Source organism: Corvus moneduloides, chromosome Z (assembly GCF_009650955.1).
Source record: "Corvus moneduloides isolate bCorMon1 chromosome Z, bCorMon1.pri, whole genome shotgun sequence".
NCBI lineage: Eukaryota > Metazoa > Chordata > Aves > Passeriformes > Corvidae > Corvus > Corvus moneduloides.
The window spans coordinates 9,721,874-9,746,309 of record NC_045511.1 but is presented as its reverse complement, the minus strand read 5'-3'; the positions used below and the strand labels follow the sequence as shown (position 1 = coordinate 9,746,309).

The 24,436-nt window shown below is 36.7% G+C and overlaps 1 protein-coding gene across 1 annotated transcript in view; it reads right to left on the bottom strand.

Annotated features, from left to right (window-relative positions):
* The window catches only part of HCN1 (hyperpolarization activated cyclic nucleotide gated potassium channel 1), a 207,241-nt gene that overhangs the window by 61,906 nt on the left and 120,899 nt on the right, over positions 1-24,436 (bottom strand). The window contains exon 4 of the mRNA XM_032096554.1: positions 10,729-10,947. Coding sequence (XP_031952445.1) covers positions 10,729-10,947 — 219 coding nt within the window. The remainder of the gene's footprint in view (positions 1-10,728; positions 10,948-24,436) is intronic.

The window sequence follows — 24,436 nt, the reverse complement described above, 5'->3', positions numbered from 1 at the left end:
CACTTCCTTCTGTTTTTCACACAACAAATTGATGGCTAGAACAGAAACGCTCTCTGCCACCCAGGAATTGTATGTTAGAAATAGCATATAATGTAAGTTAGAATGTTAAACTTTGTTCGGAGGAATTTTCTGCCTTTAGCCCTGGTGTGTTACAGGAATCCAAGCCAACAACACTGAGGAATCACCTTCAGCTGCTGAAGACAGAGACAGCTCATTTTCTCAGCCTGCCTGATTGATCCCTTCTCTGCTCAGAACTGTACTGCAGATTTAAAAGCCACATTCAGTGGGGCTTATACCTAATATTAATGGATATGCCACAGTACAGTGCTTTCATTATTCACTTCTTTTTCCCCCTTTTTTCTGCTTTTTCACATTATTCTATGTAATTACATCACTGCACCCTCCCCAGGAAGCTCTAACTTTCTTGACGTTAAATGATACTGAATTGTTTGGAAAATGAAAGCTTTCTTTTCCTGCCATAGGAAGCCTGGTGCAAGGTTTAGATGATTTTCCTGTCTTCTCTAAACCCCACAAAACCAACTGTTTTTGTGGAGGGTTTTGAGGAAAAAGAGGACAAATGGTCTCTGCCAGATGCAGAGACTGCCTTAGAAAGAGACATGGGGATTGGGGGCAGTTTCGGTAGACTGAGAAACTATGAAAGAAAATTAAGCTGAGGTAAAAACAAGGGAGAGTTAAGGTTTATGTCTTTCCCAAATACTTTCCGGATTTGGCACTATTTTACAAGGTTATACTTTTCTCTACTACCTTACATAAATCGTGAACTTTAGCAGAGCAAGAGCCTGTTTCTTAAATATTTTGCAAACAAATCTAAATCACCATCTTTCAGCAATAAAAAAGTATCTTTTCATTTACTGAGTTATATATACTGTTGGTTTTATTGTGCTGTTACTTTTCATTCAGAGTTACTCTCTGACTGTTACAGCTTTGTTTTAAAATCAGTCAACCAATACAGTTCATTAGAGTTTTAAATTTCTTTTTCCTTTTTATACTAGTCCATTTACTTCCTTTCAGATTTTTTTTCTGAAACACTGCTTGAAGAGTAAATACTGTTGCCTGCCTTACAGGTGCACCTGATGGAGCACAGATTATCAGATGCTGTCTTGTCTCTGCCCATGCAACCCAAAACCTTGCACCTGGCTAAACTGAGTAATGTGATACAGTAATCCAGGTACTCATTCCATTGATCATCCTCACTTCAGTTCTCTCCTATTATTTTATTTGCACTGTCCACCAGAGATGCTGCTGTTCCAAGTGAGGGGATATGCAGGTGGAAATAGAAGGCTCATCTCTACCTCTTTGCCAAAAATTCAGAGTGTATATCAAATGATTTTCTAATTTCTTTCACATAACGTCATGTACTGCAAGGTTCTTGCTTAGCCATCAACACATTTCTCATTACGAGTGCCTCTGTCGATCACAGTTCTTCCCTAAAGCAAGTCAGTATCCTCTACCCCCTGGTGCAGGCCCTGTTTCCCTGTTTCCTTCTTCACTTCCCCACATATTCTTGGGCTCCTCCCATTTCAAACTGGTTTCTTCCTTGCAGGCATACCATAGGACAAAGCCAAAGATGCCTTTCCACTACCTCTGTAACACTGCCCACTCATCTTTTGGGGCTCTCTGCCTCAATTTTCCCAAGTTAGCCTTTTGGTTTGCCTCTGGTGTCAGTGGTACTCCTGGCTGAGGTGAGGCCATGTCCATCTTCTGATGCTGCCTGATGATGCCCAAACACGGGCTGAACATCTCATGCTGTGCAGGAGTAAAGCAGCAACAAAGAGAGACGGACTCTTCAGCCAGGTGATCACCCAGTCCTCTCTCTTACCTACACTTCCTACAAAATCAGGGGAAACAAAGGCCAATGCCTAAAACAATGTTGAAAATTTAAAAAAGATAGGGAGGTATCCTGTATAGGGGAATTAACTCCATAAATTCTAGCTACCAGCTCCTTCCTTTGTCTAATAAGAAACACCCAAAGACTTCACTTCTCATTTAAAAAAATGCTCAGTGTTTTCCTCAAAACTTTATAAAATTACTTTTACATATACATCAAATTCTGAAGTGAAGCTCTGCCTGAATATATGCAGGAATCCAGTGCTGCCCATAATAAAAGGCATCTGACAAAAAAATATTCTGTCTAGAAGGAGATTGTATAGATACTTAACTGAAAATTACATTTTCCTAACCCCAAACTGTGCGTTAGCAGTGTGAATTTTTATTTACAAAGTCCTTTTATCATGATTTAGTAACTCGTGTTTAGAAAAGTGTTTTCTGAAGGTTTTGTTCTTTTTCATTTCCTTTGGTAGCAGAAGATGTAAAAGGTACGTCTAGTGTATTTTATGAAAACAAATGGAGACAAAAGCATTCTACTTCTATATTTATTACTGCTTCTCTTTTCTAATAAAGGTTTATTGAATCAGTGTTACAATATTTTTTCAAGGTAAGTAAACACTTGGACTGAACTTAATTGAAACAATACAAAGGGGTTTTTAAAACATTAATTTGCACAGAAAATATTTTGGTCATTCCGCTATCCTCTGCACTCCAAAGCATTTATAAATATTGCATGTCTTAGTTATACAAATTGTTATGTTCTCAAAGTAGACATGCTTTAATTACTTGAATATTGAGAAAAAGGATGAGGTTGGGAAAGAATTATGATTTAAAAGTCAATATAAAAATAATCAATGCTTCCTTATTCCCTTCCTCTCTTAGCAAGGTAAAGGGAAAAAAAAAACCCTAATCTTTCACAGCAAGGATTATTTTTTCACTCCTATTATTATATTAGATAATATTGACTGCTATTTCCTTCTACCCATCTACAGGACATAAGCACAGTAATTCTACTGCAACTCGGATAATTGCTACCTGCTATACCTATCTGGTGTGAATTAGAAAGTTTTCTCTTGCTAAATTTTTAGCTTGTGCTGTATTTGAACAAAAAGTTTGAAACCAAAAACTTAGCTCCTTGTTTTTTGTTTCTCTCTCTTCTTTTCTTTTAATCTACTTAATGTGGGAACCTATGGTAATTACTGTGGAAAGAAAGCAGATTGTGTGTAAAATCTGACTCTGGAATAACTTCATGCCTTCATCACTAATTTTATATAGTCATCATGAACATGGTTGAAATTGTAATGAGCTTGCTCTGCAGTTTCATACAGAAAACTGCTAGAAACCTAATCCATAATGCAAGACAGCAGAACACTTTATAAGTAAATTACCCACAACACAGCAATAAATCAAAGACAGGCCCATCTGTCATTTTAGAAGCAGTGGGAGTCTATTACAGTTTGGCACAGGTATGATGCAGCCGGGAGGAGAGCACTTGGCTGGCACAGTACCTGCTACCGGGAGGAACCAATCACCTTTTGAGACATGAAAGGCAAAAAAAAAACCAACCCGATCACCCCAGCAAGACTGGCCGTAATGAGAAGCCGAAACACAATAACGAAGTATCAGGACAAAAGAGGAGAGCAGCCTAGTAAGAATGTTCTGACTGATTTACATTTCTCTCCAAAGCCTTACTGTCAAACTAAACATAATATTCAGTTCAACTTGTAAAGGAAAAGACATGTTTATTTTTTTACTGTTGCATTATTTAAAGGTAACTTTAACTTTTTGATTGGGAGAGGGAAAATAATTTTTGTCCTTACTTTTTGCAATACTATCTATCATTCTTTCCCATTTCAAAAATTGTGAAGATCAATGTCAACATCACAAGTATGTGCAGCAAAAATCCAGGTAATCATTATAAACAAAAACTGATAAAGATGAGAAAGAGAAAGCAAGTGATGGCAGTGAAGGCCCTATCATGACACAATGAATATTTTCATGTTCAATGAATAAGCTTCTGTCTGCACAGCCCACACTGGTACTCATGGCAGAGAATTTACATATTCGCTTATATGTCAGTGGGTTGATTTCATGATGGCCTTAATTATGCATCAAGTTAAAAGATGCATATAAATAAAAGAACTAATGTACCTACAAGTTCAATTATGTGCATGTTCTACCAAATAACAGGATGCATCCTCTGAAAGGAAGTATCTGAGAAGTTTTTTCTGAGCTGCAGCTGTTTTTCGCTTTCAGAATGTTTTGCTGTTCAGCGATACCAAGTATCTTTTAATAGCTTGCTTTATTCTAATAAATCTCAGTGCTTTCTGCAAGGACCAATAAGACTCACAGAAGCCAGAAATACTACATCTATCCATTTAGGAGGCTGTAACCTGATGTATGCCAAAACAGCATAAGATGATTCAGAAATAATCCAAAAGGCAAGACTAACACACCCTTTTCTAACTATAAGGCACCCTGGGCTTCCAAATAAAATCACAAACTCAGGAATTGTAACTACCAGAAACCATCCACAAATACTGTGGTATGCAATGACTCTCAGTCATGCCTAAATATTTAGGGAATAATGAATTTTCTCATTCACAATACTGTGATGACTATATATATGGCTTTTGATAAAATCAATACTTAGTCCTGAGGTTCTCACATTGTTCAAAACTGTTAGCGAGTCTTGTACTTGATCAATCATAAAACCCTTCAAAAATTGCTAACTATTTAAAATACTGCACTATGGCAAAGCTAAATAGGACATACATCTGTGGAAGCTGATGAGAATTTTCTAAAAACCTGAAAAACTAAAGGCTGATAGTCAGTGAAAAGGTTTTGCTGTATTTTCCTGTTTTGTTTTCTTTTTCCCAAGTAGATAAAACTCCAGGATAAAGTAAACCACCCCTCATTTTCCAAAATAAATAATTCCTTTGGGGTGGCAAGTATACTGTAGCACTGCTGCGTAGAAAAAGCAAGATTTATCTTCCAAGTGGCTCACCTTCTCCAGCAGTCTCAACATGACATGGCCTATTGCTAAAATTAGGCTTTATAAATGAAAATAGACTATTTTTAAGTTAAGAGTCACACAAAATTTTTGTGTAAGAGTATTGTCAGACTTTCTAAAAACTACTATCAGCACCAGAAAAGCATGACTTCTGTTTTTAAAAACAGAAAACCATAAAAAACTACTGAACTTAGAAATCAGTACTTAATGAATACTTGCTGCTCAGATCAGACCAGATCCAGGAATAACATTCTAAAACTCCACTATGGCAAGTTCAGCTGTGTGTCTGAATTTTCTATTTTGAACATCTGTTCAATTTAAGAAAAAAAAAAAAAGCCATACAACTACATTTTCAAAGATTTTTATGAATGGCATGTAGTATGTAGGCAATGGAAACTTCCTTACCTGTTTCACTCTATTTCATCTGATTTGAGTCCAGCAAGGGCAAGCTGACAAATGAATATTTACATGTATATGGATACTTGTGTTTAGTTTAATAATGTATGTATACCAAAAGCTGCTGTAAGCCTAGTTAAATAATGATGTGGTCTTGAGTTTGCCATAGCTCTTCCTTTCCTATGAATGTTCATCATAAACAGAACTGCCATTTCCTAGACTCCTGTGGAAATACAAAAATCCCTGATACTTACAGATGACATAGTTACAAATATCTAAAATTTTCCAGAAACATTTCCTAAGAACTGAAGTAGCATTAATGAACACACCAAGAATTTGGTATCTGCCTTTTTCCACTTTCAGTTTAACCACCAAAGGTTTGAAACTTAAGAAAACATGGAAGTGCTGTCTTCCATTCCTCTTTAAGAAAATGCAGAGGCACCTCTGGCTGAGTGAGTGGCTACCAAGTCTTGATCTACTCCATGGCAGAGCCCTCCACTGCACCCTCAAACAGCTGCTCAGAGAAAGAAGCTCAAAGAGGCGGCACCCAGTTTCAGAAGGGAGGACCTCAGGTATGTCACTGCCCAAGGTGGTCAAGTACACACCACAGCCTCCTGGAGGGGAAGGGAAGTGGGAACACGCTCCATCCACGGCTCCCCCAAGGCACTCCACGGCATTGCTGCCTCTTGCAATGCATATCGAGTATCTGCCCACAGACTACATGGACAACCAAGATAACCAAACTGGAGCTGTGAAGGACAGACTTGAAAAGCTGGGGCAAGGCTTCATGCTGCAAAAACAAAAGCTGCCCTGCTGCCCTCATTCTGTTACTCTTTTTAAAATGTTTCTTCTGATACTTAAGAAATGAAAAATGGGCAATCTGAGCTTCAAATCCCAATGCTGCCTATATAAAAATGCACAATATCACATAATTGTGAAGTAGTTGCTTACTACTTAAAATTTACTGATTGCTTTTAAATTAACTTTATATACAATTACTGCTTTTTCTCTGTAAAAAAGTACATTTAGGTCCATTTCTTCTTTTAAACTAGACTGATTTAACTGAAGAGGTGCTAAAAGACCATAAATTAAGAGATAAAATAAAAGCAAAATATGGGGTTAGAAGGAGATGTCCTTTGGGATATTTGAGACAGTTGTAATTTTTTTCCATTTCCTCTATGTATAAAGTTGAATTAAATATTTTTTAATGTCTCTTATACTACTTGCAATTGGCAAAACTGGTCTGATTCTTTTTCTGTTTTCGAGACCTTGTGTAGTTTGAGTTCTATTAGAGAAAAAGCAAAATATACAAAAGGATAGCTTAAGGAAAATGGATCACTAAAATAAAATTAAATAATAACCCTCCCCAGATAATACCTGGTATTTTATCAAACCAATTTAACAATTTTATGCTATAAGACAATCTGTATGCTACTACAAATCTTGCCTCTATTACCTTGTTGTTCCTGGATATTTTATGCCCATGACAGGATGTAACCGAAAAAATATTAACTCTTATAAAACTGTAATCTCTTCAATCATGACAATTCAGTGACATTCACAGCATTAGGCAAACATCTCCCTATTAGGAACTGCCAACATCTGAAGGAAGAAATATTTAACTAATGATCTTCACCTCCTTGTCAGTGACTGTTCATTTTGCCTTCACACTAGACTATTAACAAGTTCAGCACATGTACTTCTGGTTCTTTCAAATAAATGTTGTCTTTGTAAAGGCAAAAATATTTGAGATGTGCTGACTTCCTAGACATTAAAAACATCAAAGGTGGTGTCACTTAGAATATTGCTTTTAGTTACTGCTGCATTCCTCTTTTACTTACACCAAATTCAGGAAGGAGAGTGCTAAGATGACATTGATTTGTTGATTTATTCAGTCCTTTTGTAAGGTAGAATCGTCTGTCAAACTTTATTACTGAAAAGAGAACATGGATCAAGTATACCTGGCTTGGACATCTCTCTTCTTTGTCAGGTATTAGCCCTTCACTAATTGATACTAGGATCTGATGCATGTACTGTATCTGAGAGGTATTTTTTTCCATGAGAACAGTTCCACTACTTCAGCAGAAAAAAGTCTGAACTTTGTCAGAGTGACCAGAATGTATCAATGCATTCTTTTTTGTACCACTTCTCGGTGTGCAAGTTTACTGTCCAACATTTGATGGCTTATAATCACTCTTAATTTTCTCTGATACCTTTTGTTTCTGGCCCGTAAGAGTAAACATTTGGAGCAATATTTGCTCCCTTACCATATTTTGATTTCTCTCAGCATGCAATGCTTGGCACAGGTCAAATTCTTAGATAATTTTTAACATATTGAAAATCTCTTTCATAATGATTTCATAATGAAGTCTCTTTCTTGTATTCCTGAGTTCTTCCATTTTGAATTATGTTTGTTCTGGTTTTGCATACCTTGAGCTTTAGAAGGATCTGAAGGAGGGAGATTTCAGCAAGCATTTAATTTCTGGCTGCTTTCAGTGGGAGAAAGACCCGAACTTTCCTTTCATTAGTTGCGTTCCACAGATACGTTTATGATGTTATTCAGAGAAGAATCAAATAACAAGCTCTTTCTTAACTTCCACTATGTTGCCTAGCAGTTCATGTTAATTTCATTATTTTACATAATTCTTACAAGGAAAACAACGGAGCCAATAAATACACAACATTAGAAATATATGTCTAAACAAAAGAAATTGATCCTAGCCCTTAAGCCCAAAAAAATTTCAGAAGTCTCACTCTCCTGATTTTTTAATTTCAGAAGAAAAAGAAAGCAATGAACTATGCAAAAAGGCATAATGGAGTAAATTAAAACTCTGAAGTCTGTAGCTGGAATTAATATACTTTTTCTCAAGTCTCAGATACGTGAAATATAAACGATTTTTATCTGCCAATATTTTAGAAAATATGATGACAAAATAGGTACCACAAACAGGTTTTTGAAATACCCATTTATCTAGTTTGCAGAGTAAAGAAAAATAAAGAATACTCATTAGGAATTTATAGTAATGGCTTATAATTCTCATGCTATAATCAAAGATTTATTTCAAAATATGATTAAACTATGAAAAAGCAATGGTCAAAAGTATACAAACAAGTCCATAGAGTTGTTATAGCTGATAGTATTTATCAGGGTCCAGGGTCTCAGAAACCAGTAGAAAAAAATTCTTTATTCAAGACATCCTTTATCTCTAGCACTTAATAACCAGCATACAAATAGATTCCAGAAAATAAGAAACATTTTTTCAGAAGTGTAGAAATATGCTATTTCTGGCTCATTTGTTAAATTTCTGATTGTCAATGTCATGCTATTTTTTTACCTCAGAAGTCAGGAAACTAGTAAGAAGTAAAAACAAAAGGAAAAATGAATGTGTTGAGAGTTGCAGGAACTGAAAAATGACAGATATTTCTATGCTAATGTTTAATGAAGTGTGTGCATAAAATCAGAGAACAAACAAACTAATAAACAAAGAGTTTTGTTTGCCGTTATGTGAAAAGATGAGAAATACAATACTGCTTGACTGCTGCTGGGTTTTAATTTGCAAAGAAAGTGCAAATGAGAACTGGCTTTACTGAGCACAGTTTAAAATACACAGATATCTTTACCCATGTATTGTATTTCTGATGCTCAAAACATTGTGATATAGTGCTGCAGCCAGCAAGGTCTGAGGATAATGATTAAGATGAGATTTCAGGTGAATAGTAACATTTCTTGTGACTTCTTAAATCTGTGTATATGTGTGTATATATGTTGACCCTAACCTCTAATGGAACTGCAGTAATACTTCATGTCCATTGTTATGATGGTTCTGTCCCACAGCTTCCTAGAAAGGTCCCATTTGGATAAAATCACTTTCCTTTCTGTTCACAGAACAGAATAATAAGCCAGTTGGGTTATGTAACCTACCCGAATTAGCCCTTTGACATTATACTGAGATGAATACGGGGTTTCACAAGGTCACTGACAAAACTCAGATTTTGGTTTTAATGATCATCTCTACTCTCTTTCTAAACCTCTCATTCTCACTTATATTTTATACAGCATGTGAAATTTCTTGCTTGCAAACTTGTTTTGAACAGCTGTTTTGTCAGCCAAAAGCTAATTTTTCTGTCACTGAACTTACAGCTCATCCCTTACCTCTTCCTCTGCCTCATATATTGAACCCATGATCTTGTTGCAATTTGAGCTCTACAAAACTGAATATAACCTTCTTCACCCACACATTCTCATTTCATCCCTCTTTGCTTCCTTGTAAAGAAAATCCCCCAATCCACCCTACTTTTTCCCCCCCTCTTTCTTGCCCAACAAATTCAGGTGTTTCCTCTTCATCCTCAGCAGATGCCAGAGTCACCCTCTCTGCTATTTAGTCTCTGCCAGGTTTCTCCCTCAGGTTTGTGTTACATCATACTGTGATTTCTGCCCAGTTTGCCTTTCTGGACCTTGTTATGGACATATGCCAAATACTATTGCTCAGGCTGTGTATCTTATTTGCTGGTGTGAACTCTGATTTCATTACTTTGCTCAGCTGACCTCTACTCTGGCAAGGCTTCTCCAGTCCCCCATTTACTACAATAACAAATTTTGTCATCTTTTAAGCACCTCAGTAATTCTGCATATTCTTTTCATCCCTTGCTGTGGCTTGTTCTGATTCTTTCTTCCTTATGCCATCACTGCTAGCTGTGTCTTCCAGTTTCATACCATCATCCACACTTGTCTCTGATTTTTATTACACCTCTGACAGTTTTAATTAGTACTTACTCCAGAGAGCTCCCACTCTTTATCCGTTCATGTCTTTTTAATTCCAATCTCACACAGAATAAAACAACCTTTTACTTCCTGCTTCATAAAGAACTCTCTTCCACTAACCTTTCTCTACTTTTCTACCTTTGACCACAATTCTTTTTGACCTTGGCAAGGACCCTACAGGCCATGGATTCACATGTACACAATACTGTTACTAAGCAAATGAAGACCTCTTCTGGGCACTCCTCTGGGGAAGTTATAAACTAATTGATATGGTCCCGTCCTCATTTAAAGGCCATTCTTTTGACATGTTCAAGGGTGCTCCCTGAACAGCACTCCAATGGAATGACAGGAAATTGTACAGACATGCCCAAGCTACCAAGATCAAGGCCCTTGTTCAAGCTACCTAGGCCAAGTACCTACAGAATGTAGGAAAGGGATACAAAGCGAGTCTGAAGCAAGGGATAGAGTTTTCACAGATGAGTTTAAAGGAAGTCGAACATCAAGAACCGGCGGCTCTCTAAGCAAAGTAGGTTCCTGCAGAAATATACTGAACTCATGGAATGTTCTGAACACCTTTGTGTTCAATGACATTGGCCACAGGATTCAGACTGTACTAGATTATTTCATGTAAAGTCATACCACCTTTTCACGGTTAAAACATGCCATTAATCCATTTCAGAACTTATGAAGTTATGAGACAACGAGTTACCTTTTCTTGATATTGCCGTCGCGAGGAATCCAGAGACTGAATGAGGGCAGTGGCATGACCAACAAACATGGCATAACAAGTAGCCCCCACAATCATACTCAGCATCGTTATCCAGAGGTCGGACATGCTGACGGGGGCGCGGGCTCCGTAACCAATGCAGAGCATATGGCTCATGGCTTTGAAGAGTGCATAGGAGTACTGCTTTCCCCAGGAATCGTTCTGCAAGAAAAGAGACAAGTGACTGAGCCTGCGAGCAGCTGGAGAGAAAATTACATTTGTACCTGTTTAGTGGGATCATAGATTGCTGACTCTGAAAGAGTAGGCTGGTAATCTATCCTCTATGCTTGAGAACAGATATTCCTTCTAAATTAACTGTTAGATAAAGTATCAGAGATTTTGTCGCACTGAGATGAAATAAGATTGACTATTTTTAATACATTATTGTATTCTTAAATGTGGGTGCTAGCCTAATTGCAAGGAGACTAAAGGTCAGCTTTATTTTACAGCCCATCAGATGGATTATAAAAAGCTGAGTACTCAGACTTATCAAGCACAATAAGGTGGTATTTTGTTTTAATGTGTGTGAACATACTCCTATGGCTCTATTTCTTTCCTTTTGGAATTGTCAATTAACACACGACCATATTTACCTTACTAGCTTCCTTTCGCTTTCCAAGGACAGAAAAAGAAGTTATTATTTGTTGTCATGTCTGCTTATCCTGATTTTTCTTTTTGTAATATTGTGTTTATACTGGGATAATCTCAATTGAAAAGAAGTGTGTTTATTTTCCATCATAGCAAACCTATGTTCATAGTCATAATCTGTGAAAGTCAGCTCAAAAAAAAAAAGGCAATGCCTAGGTCCTGCACTTCTGATGTGTAGCTACCTCTTCCCAGTCTCTCTGATAGATCAGAAGGGCATGACTTCTTGCTCACAAGCTTTTAAAATTGCAAAGATTTTGGCAGCATTCTCCCTTTAGCTTTACATAAAGACATCAAAGGGGCTGTTCCCAGCAAAAAGCAGGCACCTCAACACATTCCAAAAAGCCCTGGTAATCCCTGTCCGATTTTTCTATTTTCCAAGCCAAAAGAATGTAACAAGAACAGGGAGACAAACAATCCTTACAGGCATGCAGTGCACATAAGAAAATACAGTATTTACCACAAAAAGAACGGAGAACAAATTAAATAAAGAAGAAGGAAGAACTGGGATGACAGGAGAAAGATTAGTCTGTTATACAGTATAGTGTCTACTACACAGGACCAAAAATAATAAACTTGTTAACATAAATCTCCAAACCAGCAGTAGCATTTACATATAGAGTTTATGTGTGACATACCAATATTTGTCTCTGTTTTACCAATACAAGCTTTACTCAAATGCCCTAATTTCTCAGAGCTGCAAGCTTGCTCTCTTGCCATCTAAATGCCAACATTACTAACTATCCTTATGCTTTACATCTATTAAAATGCTTTTTCTATACCCCTTATTAGCCTAAATAACTGGCAACAGAAAATAAGCTGCCAACTGTTGTATTGCAGATGACATAGTTACTACTTTTTCACTAACATAATAATTTACAAATTAATGGTTTCTCTGTATTTAACACTTGTTTCATGTTGTAAGTCACATCTTTTCAGATTTGTGAGCTGTTTGTTGATTTTTCACAAGTTAGAATTTTGCGTCATAAAAATAGCTAAGGAATAGGTTTTGAGTGTCTACACTTAAAAAAGAAAAAAAAGAAAAAAAGGAAAAAGATAGCTGGAAGGCAGGGAGGTTTCAGTAACTAATAAGGAAGTAAGTTTCCTATTGTTTTGGTCCTTTAAAAAATACTCAAAAAATGAAAGAAGTGAAGAAGCTTCCCTGAAAAACCTCAGTTTCAGGATTCAACCACCCAGTCTGAGCACAGAAGCTCCTTGCTGTTGGGGTCACTGCAGATGTTCTAATGAAAATTCCCTATTTCTCAGGAAAGTAACTTTAAAAAGTTAAGGCACCAGTTATTTTGAAGACCTTTCCTTCCAGCTAGAATCAAACTCCTTCAGTAGAAATAATTAATGAGGAAATTGTTAGAGACCCATATCAAATTACTTAGCAGTTGTGCTTCATGTAGATTACATTGGAAAAAGCAATAAACTGCATGCTAGATGAAATATACCTAGGGTTTTTCAAGGCTACAAGTAGTGTTATTAAAGCCACAGTATCCATGAGGCTGTAAGATCAAACCTTCAGTTCTTGTAGGGCTCTGTAAAGTGGATCCTGCTCCTAGATTTATTAGCATAACTATTATAATAATTAAACAAAAATAAAAGTTAATCATGATCCTGCCTATGAATATTTTCTATCAAATCCATAGTGTGACAAATCACAATTAAAATACTTTCTATAAAATTTTATTTTTACACCAAAGTCTCTGAGTTAATCTAAACACTAATGGATTTTATTTCTTGACTGAGATACTTTTCAAGTCTGTGAATCACAGTTTTAAGTAAAATATCATTGTTTTAAGAAAGAATAAGAAAATGGAAGTGAGGAGCAGCAATAAGAAACAAAGTACAAAGAATGTTTTCTACTAACAGGGTAACAGGGTGAGTGAAAAATAAAGTAACTACTACTAAAGAAGTAGTACCAGAAGGGAATAAGTGGGAATAAGAGAGCTGTAAAGACAGAAGAGAAATAACTAAAAATGTACAACAAAATAAACAAACATACATTTAACTACATATCTGCCCATATATACATATACATATATATGCGCCAAAGTGTGATCCAACACCTCAGACAGTCACAACTGCACCTGAATCCAGAGTGGAGGTCACAGCCATCTCAGATGGCCATTTTTTTATACAAACAGCATCAGCTTTTTACAGACCATGCTACAGCTAGGCACATTTCAGACATTCGTGAATGGATGGTCCTGAGCAGCTGGTCCTCAGACAGGTAGAAAGGCTTTAGGACAAGGAGAAAAAAAAAGTAAGGACTGACAAAGCATCTGAATTCAGCTTGGACGGTCTGAAGATTTTGTTGTTGAAAATACTTGTCAATGCATTTTTGCTTCTTTTCTTTAATAACGATGGGTTCTTGTAAAATCAGGTGCAAAAATTCGTCTTTTTAGTTTGTCTGTGGATTTTTTTTTTCAATACTGGTCAACAAATACCATTGTGGAGGGTACAGATTTCAGTACAGTTACTTGTGTTGTTCAGTGATTGATTCCATATATAAACCACTTAAAAAGAACATTGATTCTAATGTCAAATCCTATACATCATGTATGTTACAACCAACGTTACTAAATTAAATAATAATTATTTATTATTTTCCTAATAATGTTGTATAACCTAAGGGTTTGGCAGTAGTAACACTAACTTTGTTTCATTGTGAGGGGTGGGAATTTTCCACAACCTTGTTCCAACATGCTGCTCTTTGCTGTTCAAAAGCAAGGTGTGACCATTTCTCTGCTACTGGCATACAGTGATATTTTTTTTAAATAAGTAGTTTTGCACCTGCATCATGAGATTTTTACATAACATATTCACAGATGTTAATAAAAGACTTAATAGAAGTCCATTCTATGAAATAGAAAATCCTGGTTTTATACAGGTGTCTTTAATACAATCTTAACTATTAATATCTATATAAATACACATTAACTGTTTCCCCAAATGATAATATTCTGGTTTTAATGTATAGATTAAAAAACCCCAACAACAACAAACCCTCTACAAGCTGAAAAAATGGCCTACCAATTAATAAAAAGGGGCCTTTAATTTCTTAGTTGACTATGAGTTGATCACTGTCTCAAGATTAGCAGTAATCAGTTTAAAAAGTTTTAAATTAAATTACATTCATTTGGAAAACCTATTAAAGACTGTAATTTTGAGAAATACCAAAGCTGTTTATCCAAGGATTGATTACGTAATCTAGCTTGATGACATTAGGAAATCCTCACATTTCTGACAGAAATGGTCACTGATAATTTACAATTAGTGCTGTAACTATATACATTAACTTCGCAGTTATCCTGAAGAATACATTACTTCCAGGGCACTTCTGGTTCTTAAAAATCTGTGTTGAAACCTTTTCCTTCATCAAAGGATGTTATGGTTTGTCTCATAATTTCACCTAAGACTGCTACAAATATCTTTTTGTAATATTAACTTTTCACCTCAAAAGAAATAAATCACAGATAGGCCACACAGCACCTTCTAAGGGACAACAATAAAAGGCAAATTATTTTTCTGAGGTGATTAAGAAAGGGTTTCTATTTTACTGTTATCTATGGAGGTTTTCATCAGGTAATTTTGTTGTCATAAGACAAATCAATTCCACTCCCATATTGCAGTCATTCCTGGAGGCACAGCTTCGCTTCCCTCAGCCATATCCTTGCACTGAGATATAGATTGATTTAGAAATCTCATACCAAGGAGACTACTGCACAGACAGTAATGGTTTCCTCATTTTTTTTGCCTCGGTCCCTTTTTTCTTTCATGTTACAATTACTGCAGGTGTCACAGAAATGGTTCTGTCAGTTTGCAAGGGCATGCTTTACAATCATGGAGTAAAGATTGGCTTAATAATTAAGAGAGATGGTTTCTACAAGGAATTTGAACTCATCCTTAGTCTCCCTTTCAAAACTGTAGTAGAAGTGGGGAAGTAGCCTCCCTCCCTGAAAGAACTTGCCTTATGACTCACACCTCAGTCTTTCACGCTCACCATTGTCTTTAGGTCCTTTTGAAAGGAAAGGAAGATCTTAACCAGACATAGATAGATAGTCCCTATCCTAGTAAATTAAAAAGTATCAGAAAGCATTCCCAAGCTCTAGAAGTTGGTTCATACAGTTTCACTTTTAAAAATGCCCCATGTCTAACACTGGCCCCACAGCACTCTCCCAAGCAAGAGCAGTTGTATTTTGGAGCTGGTGTAGGGGAAGAACCCTTCCTCCTAGGCAGCTGGCATGCTGGCTTGTCCTGTGCTGAAACCCAAACAAGATTTATAACTACAGACAGAGTAGGCAGCTCCTAAACAACTAGTCCCAATGCTCATCGAAAGTGAACACTTTAAATTTATTTATGACAACGGAGGCAGCTAGACAGTCCATAAGTAAGCCCTCTGGTTTTAGCATTGTCATGGGAAGCCATTGCACAAAATGAATGTAAAGTTAGGGTTGAAGAGGTTGAAGAAAGCACAAAGCATCCTTGCCTGCATGGTGGCAGAGGCTGTAACACAATAGTGTCCCTGAGGAAACACCTGCCTAAAATCTGGAGGACACAAGCTACTGCTGGTCAAATTTACTGTAAAAATTAGTCTTTTCCATCAGGAATTCAATTAAACTGTATTAATGTCTTATATAGCCATGAGTTATGGCTATATACTTATTTGCAAGTTATTACTATCAACTGGTTCTAGAAGACTTCTTACACTGAAGAGTTACTTATAATTTAACTAATCAAAAGGCATGCTAAGAAAAGGCTATACATGCATGTTAGTGAAATTTTTACCAGGTATGTGTGACATAGCTAGCAAAAAGGCCGTGTGTTTCCTTCCCTGTGTCACCTAGTTATGTGCACATAATACAACAATACAACTGGGCCTCTGTATTGAATCTGTCATTTCCTCAGTAATCCATATGTATATATTTTGATACAGATTTATGGTTTGCATACTTTTCCATCAGGAAGCTGCACAATTTTCTGCCTCTGGTATCATACAGTAACTTAGAATTACACTTTAGTTAAAATCTCAGACAGGAAATTGGAGCAAAATATCATCTCAGCATTTCAGCTTTTAAAGAAGTTGTTTGAATTTCCAATGAATAACCAAGTAGGCCAAGGGGAATGGTGTCCACTATTTACTGTTTCAAAGCTCATGCAAATGCAAAACTACCATGTAAAACCTCTAGTTCTTATCACAGCTATTACTATTGTGAATATCTTGCTTTGTAAAACTAGTAAACAAAGGCAAGGTGGGATCAGACTTGGAAGACTAAAAATCCCGGTGTTCTAAAATTCTTAAGAAGTGCAAGGAAGAAGAGTCTATTTTAGGAAGTGTGCAAGTACATACGATTTAAAACAGAAAACCCCTGAATTGGTAAGCTCAGTGAAATAAGCAGATGTCTTCAGAAACTTCTGAACATTTCTCTCTGCTGATACGTGCACAGATAACAGATGGTGTAAGTGACTCAGCATATACTTTCAAGAGCAGTACTAGCAGGAAAAAAATTAGAAATTGTTTGGCATTGCATTCCACAGGAAAAGTGTGACTGGAGGAGCAATGACTAAATATTATATATTTACTCTGTTCAGAGTAGTTACATGACTTTGCTGTCATTACAGCTTGTTCATTTTTTGGTGCTATGTCTTTGGCACTAGCCATCAAACAAAAACACTGTGGCATGGCAGATCTTTCCTTTTATTTTGAATATTTTTCCTGATGCAGAAAAAATCAAACATTAATCTGTGAATACACTCCCCATTAAGAGCAAGTAGCCAGCGTATCTACTTGTGATCACCTAGAAAGGATGTAAGGATGAATAATTTTCATTGTAGTTATAATAAGTGTGACAATTCGTAAACAGCAGAAGGACAGATATTTGGTTTATGCATAAAGCCTGTTTTTTCACATATATTTGAGTTACTGTTCAAACAAATAGGCCCATTGCATTCAAAAGGGTAAGATATGCTCACAATCTTGTAGGGGAGGCTTCCCCATAGGCTGCTCAGTACTGCTCTTCATTCCTTGTATCTGTGCATAGTTAAGAGGTACAGTAGTGAGTTTTTACCACTGTAAATATAAAGCTACAAAATAATAAATTAAGTCTTAAGTGAAAAATACTTTTTCTGTTCTTTTGCCTGTGAATCAGCTCACTAATGACTCATCCTTTTATCTGGTCATTGTGCTCCCTTAATGGAACCCAAAAGACTGAAGAAATAACATTCCATGGCAAAGGATTATTTTAATAAGAATTTTAAGGGAATTTTAGCTTACAAAGATGTTAGAAAGCTTTTATGAAGTTTAGAGTAAAAATATTAAAAGTAAAAACTATATTTTTCCAACATGAAAATTTAACAGTGCTAGAAAACATTCCCCTATTATGGAATTTGACTGTCTATACAAAACACTTTTTCAGAAAACAGTGGGTTTGGCTCAAGTCAATTAATACCCTCCAGAACAGCTCCTGAACCAGCCACTAGCCTGAGAGTTAGCACATGTTTACCTGAGGCCCCTTTGCCTTGGTAAGTAAGAAATCCAGTTGCATGGAAGCAGGTTGTGGAAGCAACTGACTCCCAGGAGAAAAAACAGATGTGGTCATATTTAATCTATATATTTAATCTATCAGTACTGCCCCCTCATCAATCAGTCAGTGACCAACTAAGGGATGAATACTGGGGAAATAATTCTTCCAAATTGTACCTGTTACTTCATCTCTTCCCTACCTCCTGGAAAAGCAAAATCAGAGTGCAGGGAAACAGACAGGCATTTTTAAAGGATTTATGTTTCAGTTCCGTAAAGAACTCTTGCAGGATGTGAATTGCTTCTACAAGAGGGGTGTCAGGGAGCTCTAGACTTTGCCAACAACTGGTGACTTCTTTTTTATACTCTGTTTTCAAACTGATCATCTTTAGCATAAATTGCTGCTTCTGGAGAGCATTCCTTCTCCCCTGATTTGAAATTAACTTAATTATTACATAATATATTTTTAAAAATAGTTTTTACAAATGTTACCACAGAAACTGCAGATGTTACCATGACATTCTATAGTGAACAAAGCTCCTTATTGAAATGTATCAAATGAATTAAAAATCTGATCAAGGCAGTTGGCTTTTGTTTTCCTTTCTGATAATGCACTCAAATTTTGATAATGTTCAAACCACTCTGATTTTTTAGCCCAAAATTAACTTAAGTGCCATTGTTTACAAGGGACTGACTGGAACAGTTATACATTGCCTGTAAATGCGAAAATATGTTCTAATCACAGTAAGTATTGTGTGGTTACAGTAAGTGATTACAAGTGTATCTACAGGTTTCTTCTGGGCAAACAATGCATCCTAAAAAGAAACACTTTTTTACAGGAAAAAAAGAAAAAAAACACCAATACAATGGCATATCCAATAAAAGAATACATAAATCCTGCAAGATAGCATTTTGGATGAGCAACTTTGTTCATGAAATAGCTCTGTTTAGGAGAGGAAAAAACTCAGTGTGTATTAAAGACAATGTATCTCTTTGTTCTGCTCCTTTCATTTGGTGAACGGAGCTGAATATAATGTAAAACAGTTTATTTAACAAGCCTGAAGTATTGAATCAAACCATTTATGAAATGCTTTTACAATGCAATCACCAAGAAAAGCTTTGAATTTTTAAGAGTAGCTATCAGATAGTCAAGAATAGGCAGATGATAGTGTGGGCTTAATATAGAGCAGTTCTGGGAAACAGTTGAAGGAGTGAAGTGACATAAACCTGACTTGTGACTCCATAGTGTACGGCTTTATTCAAAACTGTTAGGAAGGATCTACACCATCACAGACAATATTTGCAACCAATTTAGGAAAGGGAACTTGGCAGAAGGAACTCAACCTCTCTACTATGTGAACAACTCAGACTAGACAGCAAATTATGTGAAGCATCCAATCCTAAATAAAATGACAAATGGAAAATTATGTAGTTTCGGAAGTGGACACTGAGCTTTCTGAGTGCTGCCACCATTCTCTTTGAATCAAACTGATTTTGAAGTTACATTTAAAAAAGGCAGGAAATAACAAACCTCACGAATGGCAGAAAACGCTATCATTAGGAAATATCTAGGCAAACGATACATAATTTGAAAAGTACATAGAGATGCACAGAATAATAGTATCCCAATGCTTTCTCACTAAGAGTATTTCAAAACATTCAAACATTTTCCAAGACACACTTTCCTCCTTGTTCTATATACAGGCATACTCTAGTTAAATATAGTTCCTTTGTAAATATTTTTAAGAATGTGTCCTTAGGGGAAAAAAAATAAAAATAGTGGATTACAGTAGATTAAAATGGTCTAATATAATCTACTCACAAGGAGTCTGAATATGTTTTAATCTGCTTAAAAATCAATCAAGGTGAACCAATGCTACTTTGACACAGAGAATCACCATAAGGGTGGGATTGGGATTTGTGAGTTACTGAATGTAGTGCTTTAAAAACCAGGGTTTTTTCTCTAGCAAAGTGGCGCTTCATACCACATAGGCTAATTCAAGTATCATTTTGCTTAGTCTAAGGATATAATTTTTACCATTTTTTATTTAAGTAATGTATTTTTTAAGGCAGAGGATCATTGCTGGTTTTAAGCATTTTTTTTCACTTAGCTGGTACTTTTTTTGTCAGTTTTTCAATAAATTTCCTAACCTGATGCCTTTGAGACTCTAGGCTGCATCTGGTTAGTTTACAGTTCTTCAGGAAATTACCTTACTAAATATCTAAGCCCTCAAGAGGCTGTTCTGCATTTTTGGTAAATCACAATCCTTCATCAAGTACTACGTCCTACAAAAAGCTGTGCATTATTTTATTAGGCAGTAACAGCAGGAAGCAAAATAGTTCTGCAGCTGAAAACCTATTTTGGCTCTATGAAAAGAACAAACCTCAGTGTCAAAGCAAGTAGGCTGAATCTAGGTCAGAGGCTTTTTTTTTTTTTTCTGAGAACACATCTGAGTTTCCTGATGACCTTTTCTTAAACTCAGATGCCTTAAAACTGCAGGTGCTTACTAGAGTCTGCAAGACTTTCAAGGTAATATAATATAAAGGAAAATTATTTAGCAGCCTAAACACCACCCACAAAATGAGGTCTAGGCATTAAAAAAAAAAAAAAAGGCAAACTTAGTGACTCACAAATATTTAATTTCCCTCCTCTAGCAAACAGCATTTAATCTAGAGGAGGTAAAATCATGGAAAAATATCCTGACCTTTGGGGTATGAACTTTGTATTCTGAGGGGAAGGAAGGGGAAAATGCTACTCTTTTATTATCCTTGAGGGAGTTAACAGAGCACTTGAGTGACCCTGTAGCATTCACCTAAGAGGTGTGGAGCAACCAGGTCCCAGTTCCAGCTGTAAAGACAGGGACAACCCTGTACAGCCATCAGTCAATGCCCACTTGGTCCCTCTAGGCTTTCTCAGGTACAGTCACCCCAGTGCGGGGTGCAGCATCAAGAACAGCCACCAATTTCAGCTTGAAACTGACAGTATGACAGTATGTCACAGTCATGATCCTGGGACACTGTGCCTGTGCTTCTGGACAAATATGAACATGCAGTCAAAAATGACTGGGCAGACTACTAGAAGAAACACATACTGATAGCTGTTATACACTTGGACACCAGCTGAGTTCCTCAGCTTCAAATTTCTGAAAACTGAAGGAAACATCACCCCATGCTCACTGTGGTTTTCCTTCCTGGGCATGTACTCCTTGCCACCCTTGGAAAGGGAACAGGGAGACTGCAAGCAGACACTCTGCTGGTCCCACCCGAATGAACTCCCAATAGCTCAGCCATTAACTGGGACACATTCAGTTTGTCTTCACATTCCTCTTGTTTCTCTGTCCAACTTTCTACCTGTTTAAGCAAGTCCAGAGGAGGACCAAAAATACGAACAAAGGGATGAACTACCTCTCCTATAAGAACAGGTTGAGATAGTTGAGATTGTTCAGCCTGGAGATGCTCTGGGAAGACCTTTTGGCAGCCTACCAGTACTAAGAGAGGGCTTACGAAAAGGAGGGAAAGGAACTTTTTAAAAGGGCATGTAGTGATAAGACAAGGAGAAATGGGTTTAAACTGAAAGACAGTAGTTTTAGATTAGATATTAGATATATAAAGAAATTCTTTACTGTGAGGGTGGTGAGACACTGGAACAGGTTGCCCAGAGAAGTTGTGGATGCTCCATTCCTGGAAGCAATCAAGGCCAGGTTGAATGGGGCCTTAAGAAATCTCTTCTACTGGAAGGTTTAACTTTTCTTCAGCCAACTTGCCCTCTCACAGTTCCATAGCAAGTACTTATGAAACAACTGTTTCATCCACAGAGTAATGGTAATGCCGTTTAATTACTTAGAAATGCTTGGAACACTTACGGGATACCTTCATAGCTACAACATAAAAAGTAAGGAAGTCTCTTGCTGCAATTAAGAGTTAAACTGCATCCTTTGATTTCAGGAAGATCTGCAAAATTATCCTGCAGAGCTACTAAAACATCCACCTGGTGAGTGGCTCACAGGAATCCAGGTTCCTCAACAGCTAGATACTGAGGATGAAAATGCTCTCACAGAAACAGGTAAGGCTGAGGCAGATGGCCCAGACCAGAGGACAAACCCTGGGGAGAGGCCAGGCATGGGATGTCTAGCACAGTTGCTTGAGGGAGAGAGGCACAGCAGGAACACCGCAATCCTCAGTGATGGAAAATGAACAGAGGAGTAAAAGTGGATTGCATTTTTTTATTGTTTCACATGGATGTCTGCAATGACCAGTGGCTCCATTTGTCCAGAGTTTTGTTTGTGAGAACCAGCACTAAGAGAGAAAGACATCCCAAAATTTCAATTCAGCTGATGTTGGGTACTTCACTTTGATAGCTAAGTGAGTTGGCAGGTCTCCCTAGGCTCCCTATACAGTCAGTAAAAATCAGACTTCTACAGATGGTGATTCAGCGTAGAATGTTAATGCAGGTGTTCTTTATCACCTCCAGGGGAGAACTTCTCTTTCCATAAGCTGCCCAGGATCCTATTCAGCTGAAGTTGCATCCATTATCTTCCTGAGCTTCCCTACTGGGCATACCTCTGTTTTCATGGATAGACTTGACGCCCCATTTCTTCCTAGCTCCAATCCAGTGGAGGAAATAAAATTCCCTACAACAGCCTCTTCTCTCAAGCTCTGGTTTTATTTTATGATCCAAGTTTTTCCTATTGCAGTTGAACTTTTCAGTCAGATCAGGACATGAGTTTGCCCTTGCAAGTCTGACAAAAGTCAATGGGGCTCTGTAAGAGGTGCTGCAGATTTGACTCGGTGAATTCTGTTCCAGCACACTGGCTTTAATATAAGCACACTACAGTGAGATGGTATCATAAACCACAGATGGGAGCAGGTGAGAGACAAAAAAAGATTCCTAATGAGAACAGAGGAATGTTTAGAATGCAAACATCATAATTATTTACTTATACGGATAAAGTTATACAGCAGAGAGCACACAGTGAGAGAAGGAGTTCTTGGATTCAGGGCACATATTTGTATAGCCGTATATTGAAAGTATGACATTTACTTTGCTTGAAAAAGGTTGGGAAAGATATTAAACTGGAAACATCTTAAAGGACTCAGATTCTAAGGAAAATAGCATATATTTACCCAAAAATTGCATTATGTAACATGCAAATGGTTGGAAATCTTTCTCATTTAGAAGCTTCATGATAACTGGGCATGTGCTATATTTCAAGATTGATTTTAAAAATCTCATAATCCACAGCATATCTATTTAATATTAAGTAGAATCAAAAGAATAGCCTTTTTCTTTTTTTTAGTTTTTTTTTAGTTGGTTTTTAAAAATAAATGGAACCATTCTCTTCAGACAAGCTCAGTTAAGCTTTTGTTAAAACCAGTACGACAGCAATGTTTGAGTATTTTAATAAATCTAGCAAACCATGGCACTCAGCACATATATGGCACTCAGTCTGAACAGCGACAAATAACAATTATTTGTTTTTATCGCAACCATGATTTGCATCCTCCAAGCACACGGGTCAGACAAGTTAAAGCTGAGTTACAAATAAAAACAGTTTAACAATTCCCTCCAAAAAGTTACCGAGTGAAGCTTTCATTTCACTGAAAGTTTAAAATGGTCTTGAATCTAATCTCTGAATCTAATTTCAGATCACATGGCTACTTCTTCCTTCTGAAGTTTACATTAAAAATCCCACAATTTTTGTTAAAAAACCATAAAATATAGTAAAGTATTTTTCAAATCCAACCTTTACAGTCAAAACTGTGAAAAGGAACAAGATCGCTCAGTGGGAGGAAAGTCATCAGAGGATATACATCAAGGCAGCTTTCAATCTTCAAAACAGCAAAATCCCATGCTTTTTATGCTACCTTTTAAAATAAAATTTAAAGTCATTATTGATTAGAAACATACATTATATTGTATGTGGGTGCGTTTTTAATTGATACTATGCATGCTTAGTTTCCAATTCAGGTTTTGCATTCAGTATCACCTCTGTAAGTGAATACTTTAAATTTCATTTTTCTGTCTTTAACATTATTAATGAGGAAATTTTTAAGAATGTTTTCTACATAGTCTCTAGTCCATGTATTTTCTGTATGGGCAAGCAGTGAGCACTTTCTTATACCAAGTCTGAAAGATTTTAAAAGCAGAAGAGTAAAAACAACAAGCTTTGTTAAATCCTAGAAACCCTTCGTCTTTTATTTATCTGTACACATGCCAACTTTATGTTTCCTCATGTTGCAACGGTGAGTGCACTGGCTCATGCTTAGGAAAAAACCCAACTTCTGCTTCAGATGTTCTATTTCTATTTAAACTGTTGCATCCTTTCTTTTTCCTCCCCATATCACTCCTCCCCATATGCGGGAGGATTTCCTTCACAAAAATTCAACAAAAGTGGCTTAGATTTAGTATATTTTATTGATCTGCAAAGCACATTTACTTAGGAGCAATACACCATTTAGTCTGAGGGCACTTCCTCTCGG